We start from the raw sequence: 23,454 nt of genomic DNA on the forward strand, positions 1-23,454 counted from the left end.
TTGAGAGTCCGCCTGCCGATGCAGGGGACACGGGTTCGTGCCCCGGTCTGGGAAGATCCCACATGCCGCGGAGCGGCTGGGCCCGTGAGCCATGGCCGCTGAGCCTGCGCGTCCGGAGCCTGTGCTCCGCAACGGGAGAGGCCACAACAGTGAGGCCCGCATACCACACACACACACAAAAAAATCACCATATGATCCTGCAACTCTACTTCTAGGTATACACCCAAAAGAACTGAAAGCAGGGACTCAAACGGATACTTGTGCACCCATGTTCAGAGCAACATTATTCACAACGGCCAAAATGTGAGAATAACCCAAACGTCTAGTGACGGATCAATGGACAAGATGCGGCATAAACAAACAATGGAATATTATTCAGCCATAAAAAGGAATGAAGTTCTGACCCAGGCTACTGCACAGATAAACCTTGAAAATATTATGCTAAGTGAAAGAAGCCAGACATACTAGGGCACAAATTGTATGATTCTATTTACACGAAGTGTTCAGAATAGCTAACTCCAGGAAGACAAAAAGTAGATTAGTGGTTGCTGAGGTCACATGGGAAGGAGGAGTTGGAAGATGCCAGCTAGACAGAACAGGGTTTCTTCTTGCGATGATAAAAAGGTTTTAAAATTGACTATGGTGATTGATGCACAACTCTGTGAATCTCCTAAAAGTCACTGAACTGTGTCCTTTAAGTGGGTGAGTTGTATGGCACGTGAATTACATCTCAAAGCTGTTATGGAAAACAAAACACCTCCCCCCCACGCTCCAAAAGAGGTTCATACACTGAACTTAAAAGCCTAAGAACAGGTTTTTAAATTTTAAGTATACTACAGTTTAAATATATATATACAGTTTAAACTGTTATATTACAGTTGTCGCTGTGTATCCAAGGGGGATTGGCTCCAGGAATCTCCCCAGATACCAAAATCTGCAGATGCTCAAGTTCCCTTACATAAAATGGTGCAGTGTTTGCGTAAAGCTACACACGTCCTCCATACGCTCTAAACTGTCCCTAGGTTACTTATAATGCCTAATACACGGGAGATGCTATGCAAATAGTTGTCGACTGTGCAGCCAATTCGAGTTTTGTTTTGTGGAACTTTCTGGAATTTTTTTCCATTATTTTCAACCCGAGGGTGGTTGAGTCCGTGGATGCAGAAGCTGAGGATACAGAGGGCCAACTGTACTGCCTTTGTTTTGTTTTATTGCTTTCTATTCCGTTGATTTTTGCTCGTTTTAAAAAATATTTATTTATAGCTGAGTTGGGTCTTAGTTGCAGCATGCGGGATCTATCGTTGTGGCGTGCAGGCTCTCTAGTTGCGGCACGCGGGCTTAGTTGCCCCATGGCATGTGGGATCTTAGCATCCGGACCAGGTGTTGAGCCCGAATCCCCTGCGTTGGAAGGCGGATTCTCAACTATCTGACCACCAGGGAAGTCCCTGGGCTGTTATGTACTGTCTTAAGCCTAAGGTCAACTTATAGATCATTTAATTGTGTCTAAGAGCATGTGAAGGCTCAGGTCACAGGTCCCCCTGAGCCGTGTGTGACAATGGGCACGGGCTGAGCGTGGAGCACTGTCTAATTGGGTCAGTCGGGGGGGGGGGGCTCAGTGACTTGGGGGGAGGGGTTGGGCACACTGGGGGTCTGTGAGGTAAGAGCATGAGGGGTAGGGGCTGAGGACAGAGCCAGGCACAGGGGAGGCAGGGACTTCCTGACTGGCAACCGATCTCCAAACCGAAACCTGGACAGTGTCTTCAACCCCTGCTCCCAGGAAGTGGTCAGAACGCAGGTGGTCACACGCGTCCTCCCTCTTTCGCCCCTGGTCCAGGGCCTCTGCCCCTCCTTGCTCTCCCAACCCACGCCCCATTCCGCTGTCAGGGGCCTGACGAGTTCCCTGGCCCATCTCTCTTCCACCCCTGCCTAGGCAAGGGCCAGTGTGCTGACCCTTCAGTTCTGCCCTGAGATGAGGAAGCAGGAGGAGGAGAGTAGGAAGGGGCTGCGTTCTGGTGAATTCTCCAGCCCTCAAGATGGTTTCAGGCCCCACATTCCAGCACCAACCTTGTACCCTTATGTGCAGAGCTGACAGGCCAGCCAGGCTGTGCGGCACCGAGGCTCAGGGCCTCCGGCAGCAACAGCTCAGACCCTTGCGTCCATTTTATAAACGGGAATGTTGAGGACCGCATGGCGAAGGCGCCCAGGAAGACTGGTCAGTGATCAGCCGGACGGTATCCAGGCTCTGTCCACCGTCAAGGGTAGGGACGGCCCACTGCCCTCAGGTCTCCCCGGTGGGAAGGAAACGGCAGGCACACGGCCAAGCATGAACTGCCTTTATTCGTTCACGTGTCCGAATGACAAGACAGGCTGCTGTGGAGATGACCTCAGGGCCGTCTTTCCTCCTCTCCCGCAGCAGGTCAGCCTCATCCCTTCCTGTGCGGGAGCGCGTGTCACGGGCATCAGGCTCGGATCCCTACGGTGGGAGCAAAAGGGAAGGACCTCCCACAGCCCTGATTACAATGTCCTGGGAAGGACCCTGGGCCAAGTCACACACGGGCCTCCTGGGCCATCCATCAGGCCAGAGAATGCCCCGGGACGGGATGTGGTTAGCGTGGGTGTACGAGTGGGCCCTCGAAGCAAAAGGGCAGCCAGTGCCCCACAGGGGGCAGCACCCCAACCTGCGTCTGTGTGGCAGCTGGCTAAGGCACGGTGGCTGGGCCACGTCCTGCTGCAGAAGGCCAGAGACGAGCCGGGACCCTGACCCTCTCCAGACGTGTGGCCGACAGAACGGGGCTACTTTTTCCGCCGAGGGGTCTGGGAACCGCTGCTTACGTCGGGGGCTGGGGAAGCTTGTTTGCTGGCGGCCACCGAGTCCTCCGCGGGGGCTGGCCTGTGCTTCTCCTCCTTGGCCCGAGGGGAGGACTAGGGGCTCAGCAGGGCCTGCATGACCCTAATGGCCCCCACGGTTCCGAGGAGCCCCCAGAGCAGGGCAGGGGCCTCCAGGGGAGACAGCTGTTTCCGCATCCAGCGGAGCGCCTGAGCCAGGGTGTTGCTGGAGCTGCGGGCCCGGGGTGGGCTCTTGTCCTGCGGGGGGTGGGGGGTGGGGGGGGATGGAGTAAGGCCTGGGCCCACCCCTGCCGCCCACCCCAGGCTGGTTGACGCCTTCCCACCTGAAAGCCAAACTGCCTGAGCAGCATGTCCAGCGTCGGGTCCCCCAAGGACACGGATGGGAAAAACTCCTCCACCCACTGGCGTTGCCACCACTGGCTGCAACAGCACGGGGCACTCAGGCGGCGCCGGCGCGCAGGCCCCACACCCCACCTGGCGCCTGGCCTTACCTCTGCTCCCCGGGCTTCGAGAACCGGTACTTGTAGCGCTGGGCCCGCACGTAAGTGGGCGGCTGCTTGTGGAAGGGGTACTTGGGCACGTGGCTCTGGATGAGGCGGATCACTGCGAGGGGCGGGGAGCTAGCTCGGCACCCAGCAGCCCCCGCGGCCCCGCCCCCACAGGCCCCGCCCCTCCCCACGACACCTCCAGCAGCCCTACCCAGACCTCCCCATAGGCTCCGCCCCACGGCCCAGCCTCACCAGGCTCTTTGCCCTGCAGCAGGCGGAGGACCAGGCTTGTGAACCAGGGACTGTGCGTGTGCGGGCCCAGGGCCGCGAACCACATCTGCCAATCGAGGCGCGGCTGGTGGGGCGCCACGATGGGGGGCGCCCGGCTCACGTTACCGGGCTTGTACATGAACTCGATTTCCTGCTGGGCACGGTTAGGTTTAGCATTGCCAGCAGGACCTGGCTCCCGGCTCTTCCCCCCAACTCCACGCCTGTGCGCTCCCCAGCCCCGTGGAGCCTGCCAGGAGCCCCAGACAGGGTCCCAGGGACCTCTCACCGTCCAGTGGTGCCCGTCATAGCTGCCCTCGAGCACCACCTCGGGCCGTCCGCCCAGACCAGTCATCCGGCGGAAGAGGCCGTAGGAGTGGGCCAGCTGCAGGTGCTCCACGGTGCCAAAGAGGCGGTGGGCCCCAGTCCAGAGGCGCCCGTGGGTCGAGGGCTCCATGTAGGAGTACGGCACCTAGACCCAGGCAGGCAGAGGCTCAGCAATGACCGTCCAGCCCTCTCCCGACCCCGAGCTCGGCCGCAAGGGACTACTCACCAGGCTGATCATGAAGAGAGCCACCGTGGCCGTGCCAAAGACGGACAGCTGGACCGCAGCATAGCACTTCTGCAGCCACCCTCGCACGTGGGTCCACCTGGGGGGCAGAGGACCGCAACGCAGTCAGGCCTGCTCTGCACAGCCCTACTCCACCCCCCGAGACTACGTACCTCCAGAGGGCGGTCAGCAGTTCCCAGGCAAGGGAGGCTGCACCCAGCCACATGGTGGGGAGAGTGACCATCTTCAGCCACTGGGAGAACTGGTGGAAGGTGAAGGCTGTGGAAGGAGGCGGGTGTGAGGAGGGATGGGCCGGCCTCCGCCCTCCGAGCCCCCTGCTGGCACTCACTGGCTTTGGAGTGAACAGTGCGCTGCTCCCAGTCTGCCTCCAGGCCGAAGTAGTGCACCGCGCCACAGGCCAGCAGCCCGTAGACGGCCAGCTCCAGCAGCAGGGCCAGCAGGGCCAGCAGGGCCTTGGGCCAGGCTGCAGGGTGAGACAGCCATGGGTCAGTTGGGAACAGGGCTGGAGGATCTACGGCCAGGGGGCGGGGGTGGAGCTAGAGCAGGGCCCCTCGGTGGGTGGCGGCAACACTCCGGCGGGCAGCAGGGCTGAGGACGGCTGTCTGTCCGGGACGGGCTGACACTCACAGGTGGGTGTCTTCTTGCGGCGGCTGTTGCCAGACTGGGCAGCCAGGTGCGCGTCATCCAGGAGGGCAGTGGTAAGCACCAAGGTGAGCAAGTTGAAGAAGTTGTAATTGCCAGTGATGATAATCAGGACTTGCAGCAAGACCTGGGGAGGGTCTGGACTCAGAGCTTGCAGGGCCGCCCCCTTCCTGGGCCCTCCAGAGCCTGCTTCCAGGCCCCTCTGCACCCGCCCCCCCCACCGCCCCACCTAGATCTCTCCTGCAGGACCCTGTGCCCTCCTCGTCTCCGCACGCAAGCCTCTGTCTTCCCACTCCACCTGTCCTTCCCCTTGGCTCACACCTTCCACGGCTCCCCGCCACCACCTGGAGAAAACCCGAGCTTGGCAGGCCTCCTGCAGCCCTTCCCCACCTGCCCCTGCTGACCCAAGATGGACATCCTCCAGCGAGGCTGCAGCCCTGCCCCACAGGCACACCTTCAACCTCAGGCTGACTCGCTCCTCTGCCCACGAGGCCTTTCTAACTGCCGGCAGCAGACACCCGGTCCCCGGTGGGACCCTCCGGGCAGTGCAGAGGAAGGCCACGTCCCGCCTGCCTTCCTGACGGCTAAGGACCCCACCCACCTGGGAGTAGAAGGCAGCCAAGCGCAGGCGGCGAACAGGAGCGAAGAACAGAGGCGGCACTGCGATCTCGATGAGGAAGGTGGCCACCACGCCGAGCTTGTGCAGCCAGACAGGCAGATGGTGGGCAAACCAGGAGGCGGGCGTGGGCAAGCACTGAGTCTCGAAGTGGTAGGTGAGGGCTGCGGGTGACAGGCGGGTGGTCAGGGCTGGGCAGAGCCCCCAAGACTGCCCCACGTCCAGAAAGGGACCTCACCGGTGAGCCCCCACCACGCGGGGCAGCGGCTGGTCAGCTTGACCACACCCGAGGCAAACATGAGGCGAAACAGCAGCCAGCGCACGAGCCAGAAGGGGAGGTCTTCGTGGGGCAAGATCTCTGCCAGCCTGCCCTGGGCCTGCTTGTGGCGAGGGGGCAGCCTCAGAGGCGCCACCAACAAGGCCAGGAAGCCAGTCTCCAGCAGAAGGGAATCCCTGCGGGGAGAAGAAAATAGCACAAAGGACCTCCTCGCCATCAAGGCTGCTCCCCTAAGGGGGTCCTCCCGGGAGAGACAAACACACCCCACCCCAACCCACCCACCCAGCCTCCTGCAGCCCCACACCCAATAGTCACTCACCACTGGAAATAAAGAAACACCTGGCCCACCTGCAGGGAGAAGGGCTGTCAGGGAACAGGGGGTGTGTATCTGCAAAGGCAGGCAAGGCAGAAGCAAGGGTGGGGTGGAGAGCGCATGGGCCTGGAGTGAGCTGGAGATAAGGTCCCAGTGGTGCAGGGGGCAGTAGGCAGCCCTCACTTGCCTGGTAGGCAGACAGGTAGGCGGCCCAGAGCAGCAGGTAGACAAGGAGGTGGCGCAGCTGGTGCAGCAGCAGGGCTCCCAGGGCCAGCAGGGTGCCCAGCAAGCTCAGCAGCTCCAGGCCCTGTGCTGTGTCCAGCCCCAGTAGCGGAGTCTCCCACAGCAGCGTTGGGGTCTCCCACAGCTGCCGCCAGCGTCCCTTTCCCTGCGGCCGCAGTGTCCTCCGTGCAGGCAGGATGCCCTCAGGACCGTACAGGCCTGTGAGAGGGCACTTCAGGGCCAGGCACTGTACACTGCCCTCCAAGGCTTGACTCCTCCCACCAGTCAGTGCCTTCCGACCCTCCTCCCCAGGTCAAGCCCTGCAGACCCCCCCACCCCAGTCTAGGTCAGGACCTGCTGACTCTACCCGCTCACAGGTCAAGGCCTGCAGACCCTCCAGACCCCCCACCCAGGTCAGGCCCCAGGCCTACCAGACTCCCCCAGGTCAGGATCTTCCACCCGGCAGGGCCCTATTCCCCTTCCTCCAGGCCAGAGCCTGTTCTCTTACCTGCCCACCAGGTCTGGGCCCACCCCGCTCAGAGCTCTGCCCCCCACCCCAGGTCAGAACCCAGAACCTACCGAAAAGGGACCCTTGCACGCCTTCCCAGTGCCTACAGCCCTGTGGCCGCAGGACACAACCGCAGCCCCTACCCCGTGCATCAAGGCCTAGACCTGACTCCCGCCCCCCGGCAGCGGAGTGTCGGGTGGGAAAATGAGGGGTCACAGGGCGCGGTTTTGGGGGGGTACCGCCCTGGGGGTCCCGCCCTGGGGTGTCCCGCCCTCGGCGCCCTCACCCGGGATCTGCATGTAGAGGGAAGCGAAGGCGAACATGAAGACGGCGGCCACGCCCTGGAGAAAGAGCTGCCGCGGGAGCCGGGAGCCAGCCATATCCGCTACTCTGCTGAAGGATGGACTGGATCCCAGGGTCCGGGCCGCCCCACCCCTCCCGCCGGCGGCAGCTGCAAGCCCCGCCCCGCCCCACGCAGACGCAGGCCCCGTCCCCACGCAGGCCCCGCCTCCGGCGCGTCCTGAGGCCCTTCCGGCGCGATTCGGCCGCCTTACGTCAGAGATGTGCGCGCGTCGCTACGCGCTACGTGTTTTCCTGGGCGGGAACAGTAAAATGGCGCCAGAACTAGTGGCGGGCTGAGCACACTGGGCCACTTGAAGCCGGCCCTGCGGTCCCCGGGCCGACCCGGCCCCTCCCAGACATGGAGGACGTGGAGGCGCGCTTCGCTCACCTCCTGCAGCCCATCCGCGACCTCACCAAGAACTGGGAGGTGGATGTGGCGGCCCAGCTGGGCGAATATCTTGAGGAGGTGAGGGCGGCCCCCGGGGAGTGGCGCGGGGCGGGGGCTGCCGGGGGTCCCGCCGCCTCCTGGTGTGTGTCCGTCTGGCGCTCTGATCGCACGTATCCTCAGGCTCGTTTCTTTTTTCCCAGCCCCGTCTCTGCCCCTCGAAATCATCCTTTATTAGATTAGCCTGGAGCTGTCCTTACAGCTCCTGTAACTACCCGTTAGTGAGCCTTGAAATCGAGTTAGTGAGTGGCGACCAGCATTTTTCTCTAATAGAGTAATAGAATACGGTTTGTGTGCATGTGTGGGTGTGTGAGAGGTCTGGATCACGATGTAAGAGGGATATCTTATGTTAGATTTTCCAACCAGTTTCAAGGTACTGCCATGTTCCATCTCGTCAGCATTTAACCTTTTTTTCGTATTTGACAGCTGTGTCTAGACGTCGTTAAGCAGCTGTTCCCTCCATTTCTGCACTAAACTTTCACTTCTCAGCCCGCTTGGGCTGCTCTTGTCTTGATCAGTAATGATATCTTTCTTACCAAATCCAAGGGTCACCAGAAGTGTCAACTTATTCAACTCAGCAGCGTTTGGTGGTTTGACCACATCCTCTTTTTTTTTTTTTTTTTTTTTTTTTTTTTTTTTTTTTTTTTTTTTTTTTTTTGCGGTACGCGGGCCTCTCACTGTTGTGGCCTCTCCCGTTGCGGAGCACAGGCTCCGGACACGCAGGCTCAGCGGCCACAGCTCATGGGCCTAGCCGCTCCGCGGCATGTGGGATCTTCCCAGACCGGGGCACGAACCCGTGTCCCCCGCATCGGCAGGCGGACTCTCAACCACTGCGCCACTAGGGAAGCCCGACATCCTCTTTTTTGAAACAGGTTTTGGTGTTCTGATTTTCTTCCGATTTCGTTACCTCCTTTTTCTCTCCTATCCAGTCTCAGTGTTGAGCTCCTCAGGGTGTGGCCTGAGCCATCTTTTTACACATTTCCCCTAAACCATTTCATTTATTTCCATGATTTTAAGTATCACTTGTATGAGAACCACTCCTAGGTTTATTGATTTATTCCCCCCTCCCTCGATTTATATTTCCATCCCAGGTCTTTTTTCTGAATCAGTTTTGTGTATCCAGCTGTTCATCTTGACATTCCACTTAGATTTCACACAAGCAACTCAGGTTTAATATATTATAAAGGGGAGCTCTTTGTTTTCCTGCTCAAATCCCAGCCTTCCTGATCTTGGTATATGGCACTGCTGTTCAAGGTGAAAGCTAAGAGCTTTTGAAACCCCACACTCCACACCAGTTCACCCGTGAATTCTATCATGCCGCTAGAATTTCACTTCACTTCATCTATTTTCCATTTTCTCTGATCCAAGCCACAAATTGGCTCCCATTCATGCTAAAACCTTCCTTCCTGGCCTCCCTACTGTTGTTTTTGGCCCCATCCAATTCATGCACCACCCAGCAGCAAGTGTGACGCTTAAAAATTAAAATCAGGCTGCAGCACTGCCCTACCTGAAACCCCTCAGTGGCTTTCCATTGCTCCCAGAAGAAAATCCACATTTCCTTCTCTGAACCTGGCCCGCCCACTGTCTTAGCCTTGTGGCAGGCTCTTCTCCACCTGTTCTTTTGAACCTGTCAGTCGACAACACCCAAGTTCATTCTTCACCGAGAGTCTTTATATTTTCTGCACTCAATGACAAAAATTCTTTGCCTAGTTCTTTTTATGACTAATTCTTTCTCATCCTGTATCTCTCAGTTGAAATATCAGCTGATCACCATGTCTAAAACGGTTCTCTGTCATAGTACCTTCTGTATTTTAGAATGTTCATCGTAAGCTATTCTCTAACTTGCTCATGGTCTGTTTCCACCCTAGAATGTAAATTTTGTGAGAGCAGGAACTATGTTCATGCTCTCTCCCCTTTGCTTAATAGAATGCCTGACACATAGTAGGTGCAGAATAAATGTGAAATAGACACTTGTTCTGACAATTGACCTCCGCTTGGACACAGAGTCTCCTGAGAACACGCAGAGAACTATGCTAGGTGGGGCTGCTGTGGATTCAGGTTTCCACGTTGAGCAGGGTGTTTGTGGATGCCTGGTAAACCTACTTGCTTGGTCAGTTCCCCTCCTGCTTCATGTGTCTGCTTTTCCAAACCTCTGCCCCCTGAAGTTCTGATTTCTCTGCCTCTAGTTTTTTCTTTCTGCTTTCATTTTCCACATAGCTAGCAGAACATTTTCTTTTTTTTTTTTTTTAAACACATTTTATGTTGCTGTCCTCTTCACAAACTTCCTCTGTCTTTCAGGAATTAGCAGAAGTGGTGCCACGGTGGCTCCTCTCAGACGCTCCCCCTTTGTTGTGCCATCATAGTACCTAATATCTCGTCTTATTCCCCAGCACACCCTCTGCTTCGGACATGTTTGCATAGTACTCATCTTCCTAAGTCCTTGAAACCTGTGTCTGCTAACTAACTGCCTTTGTGTGGGTGCCTCTGCTCTTCCTAAAATGCCGTTCCCTTCATCTGTCTGGGGAGCCTCGATCTGTTTTCAGGCGTGGCCCCGCTGTCACCACCTTGTTCATCAGACATTTACTGTGCACTGGTGTCGGGCACTGAGCTGAAGGCTGGAACCACCCTGATGTTGCTCACCTCCACTGGGGGCGGAGAGCCTCAGTGGGACAAGACCACCCTAATGGTGGCGAGGCCCGAGGCATGTCCTAGGGAGACTGCTGAGGAGGTCAGTCTGAGCGCGCTGGGGCTGGAGGCTCCAGGCAGGTGGAAAGCAAAGGCAAAGAGCTTGAAAACCATGTGCAGGCTTCAGAGTACTGTTCCCCGAGAGGAGCAGGGGAGGCGCCGGGTTGTGGGGAAGGTCCCGAGTTAAGTGTGGAGATAGAGTTTGGGGACTTTGGATGTCTTGGTGGACAGACCTAGTGGGCAGCTATAAACACGGTTCTACAGCTTAGGAGAGACAGCTAGTCTAGCTGGGTTTGGGGACTGTCGGCATATGGTTGGTGGACACAGATTTAAGGGGTGGTAGGAATTGGGGCTCATGAGGGGCTGCAGGGCTGGTGGTTGCAGAGGAAGGAGGAGGATGTACTTGGAAGTGTTTCCTGACTTTTCTGCTCAAAGGATTGAGACCCCAGCATTTTGTCTCTGCCTCCCCCACCCCTGAGGGTCCTGAGTCCTCTCAGGATGGGCGTCTTCCTGCTGGAGGCTGGCTGAGTTGGCCCCGACTAGGACGGGTGAGGTGTGAGCACCTCCGGAGAGCAGGTGGTGTGCAGCTCTGGCCGTTCGTGGATGATCCACTTTGGGGGCTTCTGTCTTCTGAAACACTAGGTCTCAGAGATCACAGGAAGTAGGGAAAGTCACAGAGACCTATCTCTTGCCTCTAAAAAGTGCACAGCCAGTGAGCCCTAAGCAGAGCCGGGGCTGTCGTTCTCGGGGGCTGCTTGTCATGACGGCCCTTTGGGCCGGTGGGACTGGGAGAAGGTGGGTGGCGGGTGGGCTGTGGGGAGAGGGTGCTTAGACTTCCCGCGGCCCTGCGTTGTGTCTCGCAGCTGGACCAGATCTGCATTTCTTTTGACGAAGGCAAAACCACAATGAACTTCATTGAGGCAGCACTGCTGATCCAGGGCTCCGCTTGTGTCTACAGTAAGAAGGTGGGCCCCTCCTGGCTACTGGTCTTAGTGTTGTAGTGTCTCGTGGGACCGAGGTCTGCTGTCCTGTCGGGGCGGGTGGCAGGCTCACCAGTGCCTCCCACCTCCTCCCCCAGTTCCTCGCCACCTTTTTTTTTTTTTCCTCGCCACCTTTTAATACCGAAGAACAAACTTGGATTTAATACTTGCAGGGTTGGGACTTCCCTGGTGGTCCTGTGGTTAGGACTGCACTTCCAGGGGGCGTGGGTTTGATTCCTGGTTGGGGAACTAAGATCCCACATGCCGTGCAATGTGGCCAAAAAAAAAAGAAGAAAAAGAAAGAAAGACATTTTATTGTAAAGGGAAGGAAAGAGATTGGGCAAATACTGAATCGGTGGCTCTCAACCCAGGCTACACTCCAATTAATCACCAGTGCCTCGGCCTAACCCAGACTGATTGAGTCAGGATCCCCAGGTGGTGGGGTGGAGGGGCAGGCAGGTCGCGGGATTTTCTGAACGACCCTCTGACAGCCAGGACTGAAAGCCACGGAGCTGGGGCGGCCAGCGGGTGGGGGTAGGGGAAAGGGGAGCTGGGAGAGGAAAATGGATGAAACAGAGAACCAGAAGAAGTAGATTAGGAATGGGTCAGAAACCCGGGCTGACGGGCTTGCCTTGAAAAATGGAAAAGACAACTCATGTCAGGAGACCGCAGGGAGAAACTATGATGCAGAGAAGGTGGGCCCAATGGTTTGCGGAGTTCGCACCTAAGGCCCCAATTTTCCCAATGGAGCATGTAAGTCAGCTACTGAGAGTCAGCTACTGGATAGGAAATTTGGAGAGTGAAGTTTGGCGAAAGTTCAAAATATTTGCTGAGGGGAATGCAAAATAAAAGATTAATTGAAAGCACTGGTAGTCTAATGAAGGTTAAACGCTGGAAATTCTTCTCCAGCAGTAGTAGCTGTCCCCTGGTGGAGGAGCATGGAAAAGTGGACCGCAGCACTGATCCCAAATTGGTGGTTTGGTGGGAGGGGGGGAAAATAAAAAGTACATAGGAGGTAAGAGTTCAGAAGAAGTGTGTTGAGGAGCTCAGTAATGGGGTCCCAACCAGACAGAGGAGGGGGAGTAACCTACATGCAGGTTAACTGGCGCAGGGTACAGTGGACCTACCTCTGGGCACTGTAAGTTATTAAAATTGTCTGAGATTTCATTGGTTTTTGTCCTAGATGATCCAATTAAATGGGATTCTTTTGTCCTGCACTTGTCCTAAGAAGGAATATCTGCAACTAACTTTGAAAGCACAAAATCTAAGGTGAACCGATAGACAAATATGTAGACGGGTGGATACGTGATAAAGCAGGTGTAGCAGAACGTTAGCACGAAGTCTGGAAGGTGTGAGGGGAGCGTTGGCTGTAGTCAGCGCCGTCCAGCCGGACCTTCCGAGGTGATGGGAACGTTCTGTGATCTGTGCTGTCCAATACGTGCGGCTCCTGAGCCCTTGAAATGTGGCAGGTGTGACTGAGGCGTCTTGCGTTTCATTAACTTTTAATTACATTTAAATTGATAGCACCACCTGTGGCTCACGGCTGCTGTATTAGATGGTGCAGCACTGGATTTCTACATCCCTGGTGCAAGTCCTGGACCCACTACTGACTGAGGTTACTACGATTCTGAGTCTCAGTTTATCTCGTATACAGTGAGAATAGTGACGGCACCTAATTCAGACAGAGTAAATGAGACGAAGCGTGAAGCACAGTCCTGTGTCTGTGACAAACACTTAGGAAAGTTAATGTTCATTATCCATGGTGAGTGGGGTCCATGCGATCAGGGCCACCATTTGTTTCGCTCACCACTGTCTTCTATGGGGCGCTGTCGGCCCGGAGGAAATGGCCCGGGGCCGCGTGTGTACGTGCCCTCCTGGTGGGTGTTTTGTGGTATCTTGGAGATTCCGACCCTCACCCGAACAGTGGGGCCCCCCAGGTTGTGGCTGGAGCTGTGACGGGCTGGCAGAGGCCCCCAGGTGCTCCTGCAGGTTGGGCACTGGCTGGAGCAGCAGGGACGTGGGCTGCAGGCAGGCTGGTTGGTGTGGCAGCAGTGAAGGCAGACAGGGCTGCGCGGGGCACGGGGCGGGGTGCCACAGTGGGGAGGTGGCCACACCTGCTGCGGCACGGTGTGAGGGTGCAGCAGGAGGGGCAGCTTCGGCTGTTAGGTAATTCTGGGGAAACACACTCGTTTGATTGGACATTTCTGGCAGCCACACTGGCAGGAATTGTGCTGGGGGTTTTGGAGAGGACATCTGGGCTCCTCTGTGTACTCGGATGACTAGCTCAAAAGCCCCTGGGGAGGCCCCTCCTTTCTGCATCCTCACTGCCCGCTTCTGGTTGCCAGGTGGAATATCTCTACTCGCTGGTCTACCAGGCTCTTGATTTCATCTCTGGCAAGAAGTGAGTACTGGAGGTGGGGCCTGCACGCAGCTCGGGAGGCCCCGTGGCCTCCTGTGATGCCCTTGCACCGGTTCTCTCCCAGGCGGGCCAGGCAGCTCTCATGTGAGCGGGAAGACGGTCCCGTGGGGGACGCCAGCCCCAGGGCCCCCCAGGAGGCGGAGTGTGAGGTGAGGTCCCCTGGGCGCCGGGCGCCGCCCCCTGTGCTGGCCAGGCACCCTCCTGAGCTCTCCATTCCCCCGCAGTTCCTGCCGTTGGATGACCTCTCTGATGCCCAGGCCAACGTGGATCTGAGGAGCGACCAGGCCCCCAGCGTGAGTGCCCCTCTCCTGCGTTTAGCTGGTGGGGGTGTCGGAAGGTGGTGTCACGCCACGTGGGTTCTCGTGGTTCACCACTCTTGGCCTCTGTTCAGGAGACCCTCATCGTCCCCCTCCTGCCCATGGCCCTGGTAGCCCCTGATGAGATGGAGAAGAATGGTAACCCCCTGTACAGGTGCGGCCTGGGCCTGGTGGCTGGAGGGTGCGGTGCGCTGGGGAAGGGTCACCGCAGCACCTGTGTTTGTGCCGGCACAGCTGCCAAGGGGAGGTCCTGGCCAGCCGGAAAGATTTTAGGATGAATACGTGCACCCCCCACCCCAGAGGAGCCTTCATGTTGGAGCCGGTGGGCGTGTCCCCCACGGGGACACTTCTGCCTTGGAACCAGAAGGGTGAGCGGGTGTTGGTGGGAAGGAAGGGGCCTTCTGTGGGGGCTGCGGAGCTGACCCCGTTCCATCCCCCGTCCCTCCCAGAGGCTGGGAGGGCTGAGGAGCGGCCAGTGGAAGTCTCTGTGTGCAGGCATCCAGTCCCGGTACCCAGCACCTCCCAGGGGCCAGGTGAGGACGCAGCTGCCGGGTGGGGCTGCAGGGTGGGATGTGGGGTGGGGCCCTGCACTCTGCCACCCCAGCCTGCCCACCGCTGTACAGCCTGTGGAGGGGTGAGGCGTGGGGAGCGGGCCTCTGTGCTTAGGGCCCACCTTGGCTAGCCGTGCTGTCTTGGTTCAGTGACCACCACCCCCTGACCATTCTGGGGCTCTGAGGTTTGGGCCCACCCCCTCCTCTCTGGGCAGACAGAGGTGGCAGCATTTAAAGAGAAAAATTACTAAGAAATAAAATGAACCCAACAAAGCAGCAGTATGATGAGAGTGTAAAACGCCCTGCTGCATTCTCTGGGTCAAACAAACGACGCTGAGACAGGAATGGCCTCTCAGGTTCTCCTTGGGGTCGGCCCCTCATCCCCGAGGGGCAGCCCCCCTTCTGCTATCTGGTCTTCAGGCTCCTTGAGGCTGACTGGTCTCTTCCTTCCCTGCCCAGGCACCACTCCAGAAGGCCCAGTGCCCGGAGGTGGGGGTGAGGAAGAGGATACAGAGGGGGCAGCAGAGCCCCCCGAGGCCTCAGCCCCTGAGGTCCCGATGGAGCCGCAGGAGCCCAGAAGCCCCGAGCAGGTGGGACCCACAGTCCGGCCTGCAAAGCTCTAGCCCTCAGCCCTGGCGTGGACAGTCTCGCTTACACAGAGAAGGCAGTCCCCTGGTCTTTGCCCCCTCTCTGGTCCTTGCACACCAGGGCGGTGGGTGCGACCTCCGGCCAGCCCTAGACCCGGCCCCGCACTCTGCCCTTTTGGGCAGCAGCTTTCATGTCTCCCCTCTCCGAGCAGAGCGGCTGCTGCTCTCGGGGGGGCGGCTGGCGCCCAAGGGTCCGAGGCGCACGGTGCTCAGGGTTGGCGCCCAGCATGGCAGCTGGTCTCCAGAGCCGACTCTCCCAATGCCAGGCTGGCAGCAGTGGACAGGCCGGCCTCCCTCACCCCCAAGGGTCAGCTCTGCGCTCCAGCCTAGAGCTAAGAAATCTTTTTTTATAAGAAAAAATTTTGACACATATAGGAAAAAATATTAACATTTGTCAGTTTTGGCTGGTAGATACATGGATATCATATCGTTCTATTCTTTTTGCTCTGTTTTTTAAAGAAGAAAAAGTACCCCGTGACCACTAGCTTACTGATTTGTATGTTCTTCTAAAGTTTTTCCTAGAACTTTTGTTTTAATCATTAAACTATTTGACCTTCCTGCCCCCAGTGAAGGTCCCTGCAGGGTTCTTGGTGTCTGGTCCCAGAGCAGGGCTGCTGGGGTGCCTGGAGCCGTGGGTGGAGGAGGAGAGGGGAACCCTCGGCGTTGTTTTGCAGAGTGAGGCCCAGCCCAGGAGGTGTGCACCACGGGAGCCTGCGTCCCGGCTGAAGGTGAGGGGCGGTGGGGCCTGGACCCCGGCAGGGAGTGTGTGCTTGAGGCCCCGCTGTGGGCTGTCTTCCGAGCAGTCTTCTTCCCCAGAACTGGACCTCTCCCCTGCAGCCCCGGGGGCGCCTCCCTCCCTATGCCTCTGGACTGGGGGTGGGGTGCACGTCCCCCACTCTCCTGTCTGCTTGTGCTCTGTGCTCAGGAGACCCCAGACCCCTGGCAGGGCCTGGACCCCTTCGACTCCCTGGACTCTAAGCCCTTCAGGAAAGGTAACTGGGGGAGGGGCACTGCCCCACGGCATCCGGGGCTGGGCTCACCTGGCTTGAGTGGAGGCTGGGGCTCCAGGGCCCGCGGGCACGGTGATCTGCCCTGGGCCATGTGGTTGCGCTCCGAGACCGTCTGTTTGCCCCCAGGTCGGCCCTACTCTGTGCCCCCCTGTGTGGAGGAGGCTGCAGGACAGAAGCGTAAGAGGAAGGCTGCTGTCAAGCTGCAGGACTTCCACCAGTGGTACCTGGCTGCCTGTGCGTGGGCCTGGGGGCTGGGTCAGGGCCAGAGGGCCCAGGTGTGGCTGTAGGACTTGGCTTGGTGCCTGCTGACCCAGTCCTCTTGCAGATGCTGACCACGCTGACAGCAGGAGGCCCCGGCGAAAGGGCCCTTCCTTTGCAGGTGAGGCCGGGGCCTTGTGGGCTCTTCTGAGGGATGATGGCACCAAGCTTCGCCACCTCCCCTCAGCCTGGTGACACCTAAGGCCCTGGGTGGACTCGGGTGGACCTGGGCAGGAGATGAGGGAACCCTTCTCACAAGGCTTTTGTGTGCAGACATGGAGGTCCTGTACTGGAAGCACGTGAGGGAGCAGCTGGAGACCCTCCGGAAGCTGCAGAGGAGGGAGGCAAGTGCCAGCCACCGCCTGCCCCCCGCTTGGCCCCTGGTGGGAGACGGCAGTGCCCCTCAGATGCTCTCTCTGCGCAGGCGGCTGAGCGGTGGCTGCCGAGGGCTCAGGAGGAACCGTGGCCTGCGGAGGAGGACCGGCTGGAGGACTCCCTGGAGGACCTGGGAGCGGCAGGCGGGTGTCTGGGGGGGGGCGGGCTGGCTCGGGGCTCAGCGCCGGCCGTGGGCTAACCTGGCGCTGCTCGGGTCCTCCCCTCCCAGCAGGTGACTTTTTGGAGCCGGAGGAGTACGCAGAGCCTGAGGGGGCCGAGCCTGGGGAAGACGCAGACCTGGGTAGGTCTGGGAGCGGGCTGCTGGCCAGGGGACCCTGAGGGGAGGAAGAAGGTGGTGAGGCTCACGGCCGCCCTCTTCCAGAAGCGGAAGCCGTGCCGGCGTCCCCAAGCTACGAGGAGCTGGTCCGAAGGAACGTGGTAGGCCCAGGTCAGAGTGGGTAGGGGCCGGCCGGGTGGTGGGCCCTGCACAGAGGAGACAGCCCGTGCTCCTCCCCCAGGAGCTCTTCATCGCCACCTCGCAGAAATTCGTCCAGGAGACAGAGCTGAGCCAGCGCATCAGGGACTGGGAGGACGTCATCCAGCCCCTGCTCCGGGAGCAGGTGAGGCGGGCTGGGCCAGGGCCTCTGGTGGAGAGCTCGAGCCTCCTGCTGCCTGCCTTGGGCCAGCCCCAAGACCTGCCCCTCCCCTTTGCAGGAACAGCACGTGCCCTTTGACATCCATGCTTACGGGGACCAGGTAGTCTCAAGGTTCAGCCAGCTCAACCAGTGGTGTCCCTTCGCGGAGTTGGTGGCGGGCCAGCCTGCCTTTGAGGTGTGTCGTTCCATGCTGGCCTCCCTGCAGCTGGTGAGTGTGGCCTGGGAGCCTGGGAGGGAAGCGGCCCCTGCTCTCTGCTGACGACCTGTCTCTACAGGCTAACGACTACACAGTGGAGATCGCCCAGCAGCCCGGGCTAGAGGCGGCAGTGGGTACCGTGTCCCTGAGACTGCTCACGTACCAGCGGGCCCACAAGCGCTTCCAGACCTATGCTGCCCCCTCCATGGCCCAGCCCTGAGCGGGGAGCACTGAGACCGGGGTTGGGCCCTGGAGGCCTGTGTCCCCCGTGGGTGCTGGGCACACACCTGCTCAGTCCACTTTGCTTCCCGGCTCGCCCAGCCCAATAAAGTGTTGCCGGCCCGCCAATGCCTTTATAGAAAACCTTTACAAAACTGTTCCGTGTGGAGGAAAGGGCTGTCCATCCTCTGCGCCCCAGGAAGCAACCATGTCTCCGGCCGCTTTCCTGCCGTGGCCTCCAGGGGCTGCTGGTATAGATCTCAGGCACACACAGCTCCACCACATCCTTTTAATGACCCAGCTCAGTGCAGGACGCTGCGGAAGGCAGCCATGTGGCGCCGCACGCTGTCTGCGACCTGCTCGGCCGACCTGGCCCTGCCGTAGTAGTCTGTGAAGAGGCCATCAGGATTGAGCAGGTAGATGGCGATGGAATGGTCCACGATGTAATCCTGGTCCTCGTCCTTGGGGCCGGCGCTGTAGTACACGCGGTAGCTGCGGCTCACCTGGGCAACCTGCTCAGCAGAGCCGGTCAGGCCCAGCAGCCTAGGGTGGAAGTCCTGCACGTAGTGGGCCATGGCCGCCACGTCATCCCGCTCAGGGTCCACGGTAATGAAGAGGGGCTGCACGGGGGGCAGGCCAGGCTCTGCCTCCAGCTGCCGCACTACCTGCACCAGCTTCTCCAGTTCCTCGGGGCAGATATCAGGGCAGTGAGTGAAGCCGAAGTACATCAGCACCCACTGGCCCCGGAAGTCAGCTTTGCAGCGAGCCTGGCCCCGGTGATCCCGCAGGCTGAAGTCACCCTGGCCCACGGCAGCTTGGCGCAGGGCCTCTGTCCGTCGTCGCTGCTGCCACCGCTCCTTCTCGGCCCTCATGGCCAGCCACAGCCCACCCAGCCCAGCCCCAATCAAGGCTGTGATCAGCAACCTAGTTCGTAGACCAGGGCCCTGGGGCTGGTCCTGCCTTCCTGTCTCTGCAGGGCCCTGCCTTGATAGGAACCGGTACCTCGCATGCTGGGCCTCTCCTCCTGGGGTCCTAGGAAGGGCTGGAGGCTTGAGCTGAAAGAGCCTGTGCCAAGCCTTGGGTGCCTGAGCCAGCAACAGCATGGCCTAACGCTCCTGGAAAAGAGCAAGGGTGTCAGGAGCCAGAAGGTGCCTCGGCCTGCCGGATCACACCCCATCATTCTGGACATGCTTGCTGCCATCTGAAGGACCGGCCCTACACAGGCTCTGCTATCAGCAGCTGCTCACCTGGGGTCAGAACTGCCTCACCTCTGAAACCTCAAACTCCAGCTTAGGTGTCATCGAGCGTCCACCCCTGTCTCCTGTCCTTTAGCCTGAGAGCCTCAGTCTATCGCATCCCACCGGGGCCTTGCCCCCGGTCCTGTGCCTGCAGCTCTAACCAGCCCAGCCCTCGCCTGCACCTGAGCGTCTGAGCTGAATAAGAGCATTCCAAGCGCATGCCTCGCCCGGATTCCGGAGCATATTTATCTGTTTGCAATAAACTCCCATTTCTTGAAAGGAGGTAGGTGAGTCTCTGGCTTCAACCCCGCCCCCCCCACCCCCGACTGACTTCTCTGGCCCTTTTGCAGCCTCTCCCCTCTGAGGCCGCTTCAACCGTGGTACTTTGGCCCCCAGCCCCGCGGAAATCCTGTGCCACCCGCACCGCAGCCTGCAGCGCCTTCCCCCCCACCCCCGAGCCCCTCGCACGTAGAACCTTCCGGCCGGCAGTCGCCCTGGAAGAGAAACAAGGTTTCCACTTGCCTCAAGCCCACTCTCTTCACAGCCGGGTACCCAACAGCAGCTCTGAGCTCGTGGCCCACGCCCTGCTGTTGCTTCGGTTACCTCTGTGCCTTTCTCAGGGCCCTCTGGAGGTTTGCTAGGCGGAGATCCCCCCCACACCTGTTCACCTGCTGCTGGGAGGATCCTCTGGAAGACTCCTAAACGTCCGGCCTCCGCCCCGTCCGACGGTTCCTGGGCTGGACGACCTCGGATACGTCCCTTAGCCTGTTCACATCAGCTTCCTCCTTTACAGAATGTGTTCTAAGCAGTGCACGAGATAGACCTGCAAACGGAGGCAGCCTGCGAACGTTTCCAGGGGCCCTCTCCGGGAGGCCCCTTTCCTCCGGGAGCCCCGTTCAGAGCGCTCTCCCGGAACGCGCTTCGCGGGCCGCTCTTCCAGGCCCCCGGCACGCCGGGGTCGGTGCCAGGACTCAGGGTACACGACCTGGGAAGCTGCGAACGCTATCCGCCTCGCACCACGCCAGCGCGCATGCGTCAACGGCGCTGCGCTCGCGCAGACTGGCGTGGAGCTGGCCGGCGCTGGGGCGTGCGCGTGCGCCGAAGGTGGCGGGTCCGCCAGAGATCACGTGTTGGAGGCGGGGCTGCCCTTCGCTCCCGCCCTTCGTGGCGGCGGATCCTCGTTCGGCACTGTTCCTAGTCGCCGGCCCTACCCGCCTTCTCGCTTACGGCCCCGGCGCACAAGGCACCCGTACGGCTGCGCCGCTCTCGGGCTTCGTTGCTGCGTGTTGGCCTGCGCGCGCGGTGGGGCGGGGGGTGAGGAGCCGGGCTCAGGAGGGGAGGGGGTCTCTGGGCGTAGGGCTGAGCCAGAACGGGTGCCCCTTTCCCTGTCCCCTCACCGAGCCTGGTGATGGGTTACCGGTTCCGCAGGCCCGGTGGCCCCAGGCCGTCCAAGCACAGCAGCACTTCCTCCACTCCAAGGCGTGGCCTACGGCGGGGTTGTCCCTGGCGGCCAGAGCGGCTGCCGCATGCCAACCTAAGGAGACATGGTTCAGCGTGGGCCCACCCCGCGTCTCGCGTGCAGTCAAATTGCAGCCCCTGATGCACCCTTGGTTGCCAGTTCGAACCCCTTTTGTGAGGGGGCGGGGGAGACGTGAAGCGGCAGTGTGCCCGACTTCAGCGGTGGGGGTCAGGAAGGCGGGAGGGCCTTGAGGGTTTCCCCTGACCCGAGGCCAGGTCAGCCTTGCTCGGATAAGGTCACTGGCTGGGAGTTGAAGAAGTCGGGGGGGGGGGGACTGCCAGAGGTGAGGCCGGTCCCGGCAGAGGCAGGGTGAGACAGGTCTGCTGAGGTACTTGAGGACCAAGGCTGCCGGAGTTATGAACGGGAGCTTGGGGCCACATAAGGAGATCCACGCCAACAGATATGCCGCAGCCACATGGGGACCCCTATGGAGAGGCCACACAGGCTCCAGGCGCTCTGGGGCCTGTGCCTGGCTGGGGAGGACTGCGGCCTCTCTGAACTTCCTGCCTACCATCAGAGCAGACAGGCTGTTCGCTGCCTTCTTACTGAGGATGAAGGCTGTGTGGGGGAGGCTAAGGTGATGGAGATCCTGCAGCTTCCTGTGAGATGCGGGGGATGCTGACTCTCGGGTCAGTCATGAGGGGTCAGGGACCCTGAGCAATGGAAGGTCAAGTCCCCTATGTGATAGGATGACAGGTGCATCAGTCAGGTCACCTTCCTGAGTGGGCGGTCAGGCATCCTGTGATGTGGGACACTGACCCTGGGTTTGGGTCAGATCACCTGTGGTTGTGTGTGTTCATAGGTCAGGGGTCTTTAACATGCAGGAGGTTGACCTTGGAGTCTGGGGTCAGGTCACACGTGATGAGTTGGCAGGCTGTCGACAGTGGCTCTGCAGGAACAAGCTTCCTGCTCTGACCCACAGTACAGCGGCCCACTTGCCCTGGCAGCCCTTGCATCTGGCCACCCTCCCCTGCATCAGGCCTCCCAGTGACCCTCAGTGGCCTCTGATCAGTGATTGCATCACTGACCCTTACCAAGGACTCATCAGCAACCTTGACACATGTCCAGAATAATGACCAGTGATGTGAACAATTCTGATAAGTCCTCACTAATGACCCATCAAAGATATGGATCAATGTCCTATGGCCCATTAATGATTGATCAGAGGCCCATCAGTTATTTTGACCAAGTCCCTATTAATGACCCCAATCAAATTTCCATTGATGATCTTGACCAAAGTCCAATGACCCATGAATAACTGATCAGCATCCTCCCTAGTGATCCTTCAGAGATTCTGGCCAATGTTTCTATCAATAACCCAGATCAATGACCAATCAGTGGCCCGCCTATACGTGCTCTGGGTTCTGGGTGATAGTGAATCCATGAATAGACTCCAGTTTACCCAAGGTGCCCCCGCCCGCGTGCCCCAGACCACGTCTGCTGACTATTGGTACATGCTAGGCAAGGATGCCGTTCACCTGCACTGTCACCTCCCCACCCCCACATTTTTCCTCACCTTCCTTGGTTAGGACTCAGCTGGAGTTAAGTATTTACTGAGCAGTGTAGTGGTGTCCAGCTGGAGAGGGAACAGAGAATAAATTGTCCTGGTTTGGGATGGGGGTGTCAGTGGGGGGAGGAGGCTGGTACCTATTGCTGGGGGTACACGTCTGGGGGATGGAGGGAGAGCAGTACACAGCTCTTCCCTTGGGAACCGAAGGGGAAGGGGCAGCTGGATGATTTGGTCCTGTTATTGGGGGCTGACGGGAAGGGAGATCCAAGTTCTGTCTTGGGGCTGAGAAGCCTGGGTCCTGCCTTTGGGGGCTCTGTCTGGGTCAGGTGTGAGGTTAGGAGCTGCCTGTGGCTGCTGGCCTTTTTGAGGTCAGAGGTTCTGGTCTGGAGAGGAGGTGTCTTCTACCCTTGCAGCCACAGGCAGCCAGGGCAGGTGCCAGGACTCTGCCTCAGGGCATGTTTGTCCCCAAGCTATTGGCACCAGGCTTCCGGCCGCTCCAGCTGCTGTCCAGACTTGGCCAGGGCCGCGGTCTCCTCCAGATTCATGCTTCGCCAGATGGCCAAGAGCATGGCCCCTCGGCATGGGTAAGGTGGTATAGACAGCACAAAGGGGGCGTTCCCACAGCAATGGGTTATCCTCAGTGTCAGCGACAGTGGTGGGGCGCTCTGGCGTCCCTGGGGGTAGGCAGTCTCTGGGCCTGACCTCTGGGTCGAGGTCAGGGGCAGCCAGCCGTCCCCACGCACGGATGTGTGCGCCCTGCGCGTCCAGTCCAGCACAGCGCGCATGAAGCATCTGATGTACCCTTGCTTCAGGAGGATCAGTCCCGGCAGCTGCTTGGGCTCCGGCTCCCGCCCCGGGAGAGATCAGCAGGTGCGACAGGGGTAGGTGGGGCCGCCACCACTCCGGGCTGCGACACACATCTGGAACCTGTCGCCGCCCTGTGTCCTTGTCACTGAGGCCAAGTGTCCTTGTCCCGACCCCGTTCTCGTTTCTCTCCCGTGTCCGCCCCTCAGTCCCGTGTCTGTGTCGCCCGTGTGCATGTCTCCGTGTCTGGCTCTCACGTCTCGATTTCACAACTTGATCCGGGGCCGTACCCGTCCTGCACAGCGGCGTTCGCCTGTCCTCTTCGGACCCCAACCGGCTTCCGTCCTGTCTTGCGGGAGGCCACAGGGTGGGAACAGTGGGACTTCGCGCCTGCCCGTTGCCGCGGAGGGGCGGGGCCTCCCGACAGGCGGGGTTTTAGGCCAATCACCGCCTCGGACGGGCAGGACGACCCGGCTCACTTCTGTCCTGACCAATCACGAGGGCCTGCGGGAGATTGAGAAGTCCGGGACTT

General features: G+C 59.5%; 3 protein-coding genes across 15 annotated transcripts; 1 reads left to right on the forward strand and 2 right to left on the reverse strand.

Annotated features, from left to right (window-relative positions):
* Positions 1 to 2,316: 2,316 nt before the first annotated feature.
* Positions 2,317 to 7,267, reverse strand: LMF2 (lipase maturation factor 2). Its single transcript, XM_067010526.1, is given in 15 exon segments — positions 2,317 to 2,925; positions 2,928 to 3,084; positions 3,171 to 3,267; positions 3,339 to 3,450; positions 3,588 to 3,756; positions 3,892 to 4,074; positions 4,156 to 4,252; positions 4,326 to 4,431; positions 4,502 to 4,636; positions 4,801 to 4,942; positions 5,417 to 5,595; positions 5,670 to 5,884; positions 6,028 to 6,056; positions 6,209 to 6,462; positions 7,038 to 7,267. Coding segments are annotated over 15 exon segments (2,421 nt in total). The 5' UTR covers positions 7,132 to 7,267; the 3' UTR covers positions 2,317 to 2,473.
* Positions 7,268 to 7,308: 41 nt separating this feature from the next.
* On the forward strand, positions 7,309 to 19,368 carry NCAPH2 (non-SMC condensin II complex subunit H2). 13 transcript variants are annotated; one of them, XR_010835987.1, is made up of 20 exons: positions 7,309 to 7,559; positions 11,087 to 11,188; positions 13,549 to 13,604; positions 13,687 to 13,771; positions 13,847 to 13,915; positions 14,014 to 14,093; positions 14,174 to 14,307; positions 14,389 to 14,472; positions 14,950 to 15,080; positions 15,812 to 15,865; positions 16,063 to 16,129; positions 16,274 to 16,367; positions 16,473 to 16,526; positions 16,679 to 16,749; positions 16,830 to 16,923; positions 17,010 to 17,081; positions 17,163 to 17,218; positions 17,299 to 17,400; positions 17,495 to 17,644; positions 17,712 to 17,995. XR_010835987.1 is itself a non-coding variant. In XM_059080087.2 (20 exons), the coding sequence occupies exons 1-20, from the start codon at positions 7,452 to 7,454 to the stop codon at positions 17,850 to 17,852; spliced, it is 1,818 nt and encodes a 605-aa protein (XP_058936070.1). In that variant the 5' UTR covers positions 7,309 to 7,451; the 3' UTR covers positions 17,853 to 19,368. The 13 variants fall into 13 exon arrangements, 11 of the variants coding, with proteins under 11 accessions (XP_058936070.1, XP_066866634.1, XP_066866628.1 ...); XM_059080087.2 differs by having other exon boundaries at positions 16,274 to 16,381; positions 17,712 to 19,368; XM_067010533.1 differs by having other exon boundaries at positions 16,274 to 16,381; positions 17,013 to 17,081; positions 17,712 to 19,368.
* SCO2 (synthesis of cytochrome C oxidase 2) lies at positions 18,127 to 23,267 on the reverse strand. The gene is made up of 3 exons (XM_067010539.1): positions 22,125 to 23,267; positions 19,758 to 20,623; positions 18,127 to 18,966 (listed from the first exon to the last, which is right to left on the reverse strand). Exon 3 carries the CDS (start codon positions 18,952 to 18,954, stop codon positions 18,154 to 18,156), a length of 801 nt encoding a protein of 266 aa, XP_066866640.1. The 5' UTR covers positions 18,955 to 18,966; positions 19,758 to 20,623; positions 22,125 to 23,267; the 3' UTR covers positions 18,127 to 18,153.
* Between the last annotated feature and the right edge of the window lie 187 nt (positions 23,268 to 23,454).

This window comes from Kogia breviceps, chromosome 12 (genome assembly GCF_026419965.1).
Source record: "Kogia breviceps isolate mKogBre1 chromosome 12, mKogBre1 haplotype 1, whole genome shotgun sequence".
Taxonomy (NCBI): Eukaryota; Metazoa; Chordata; class Mammalia; order Artiodactyla; family Physeteridae; genus Kogia; species Kogia breviceps.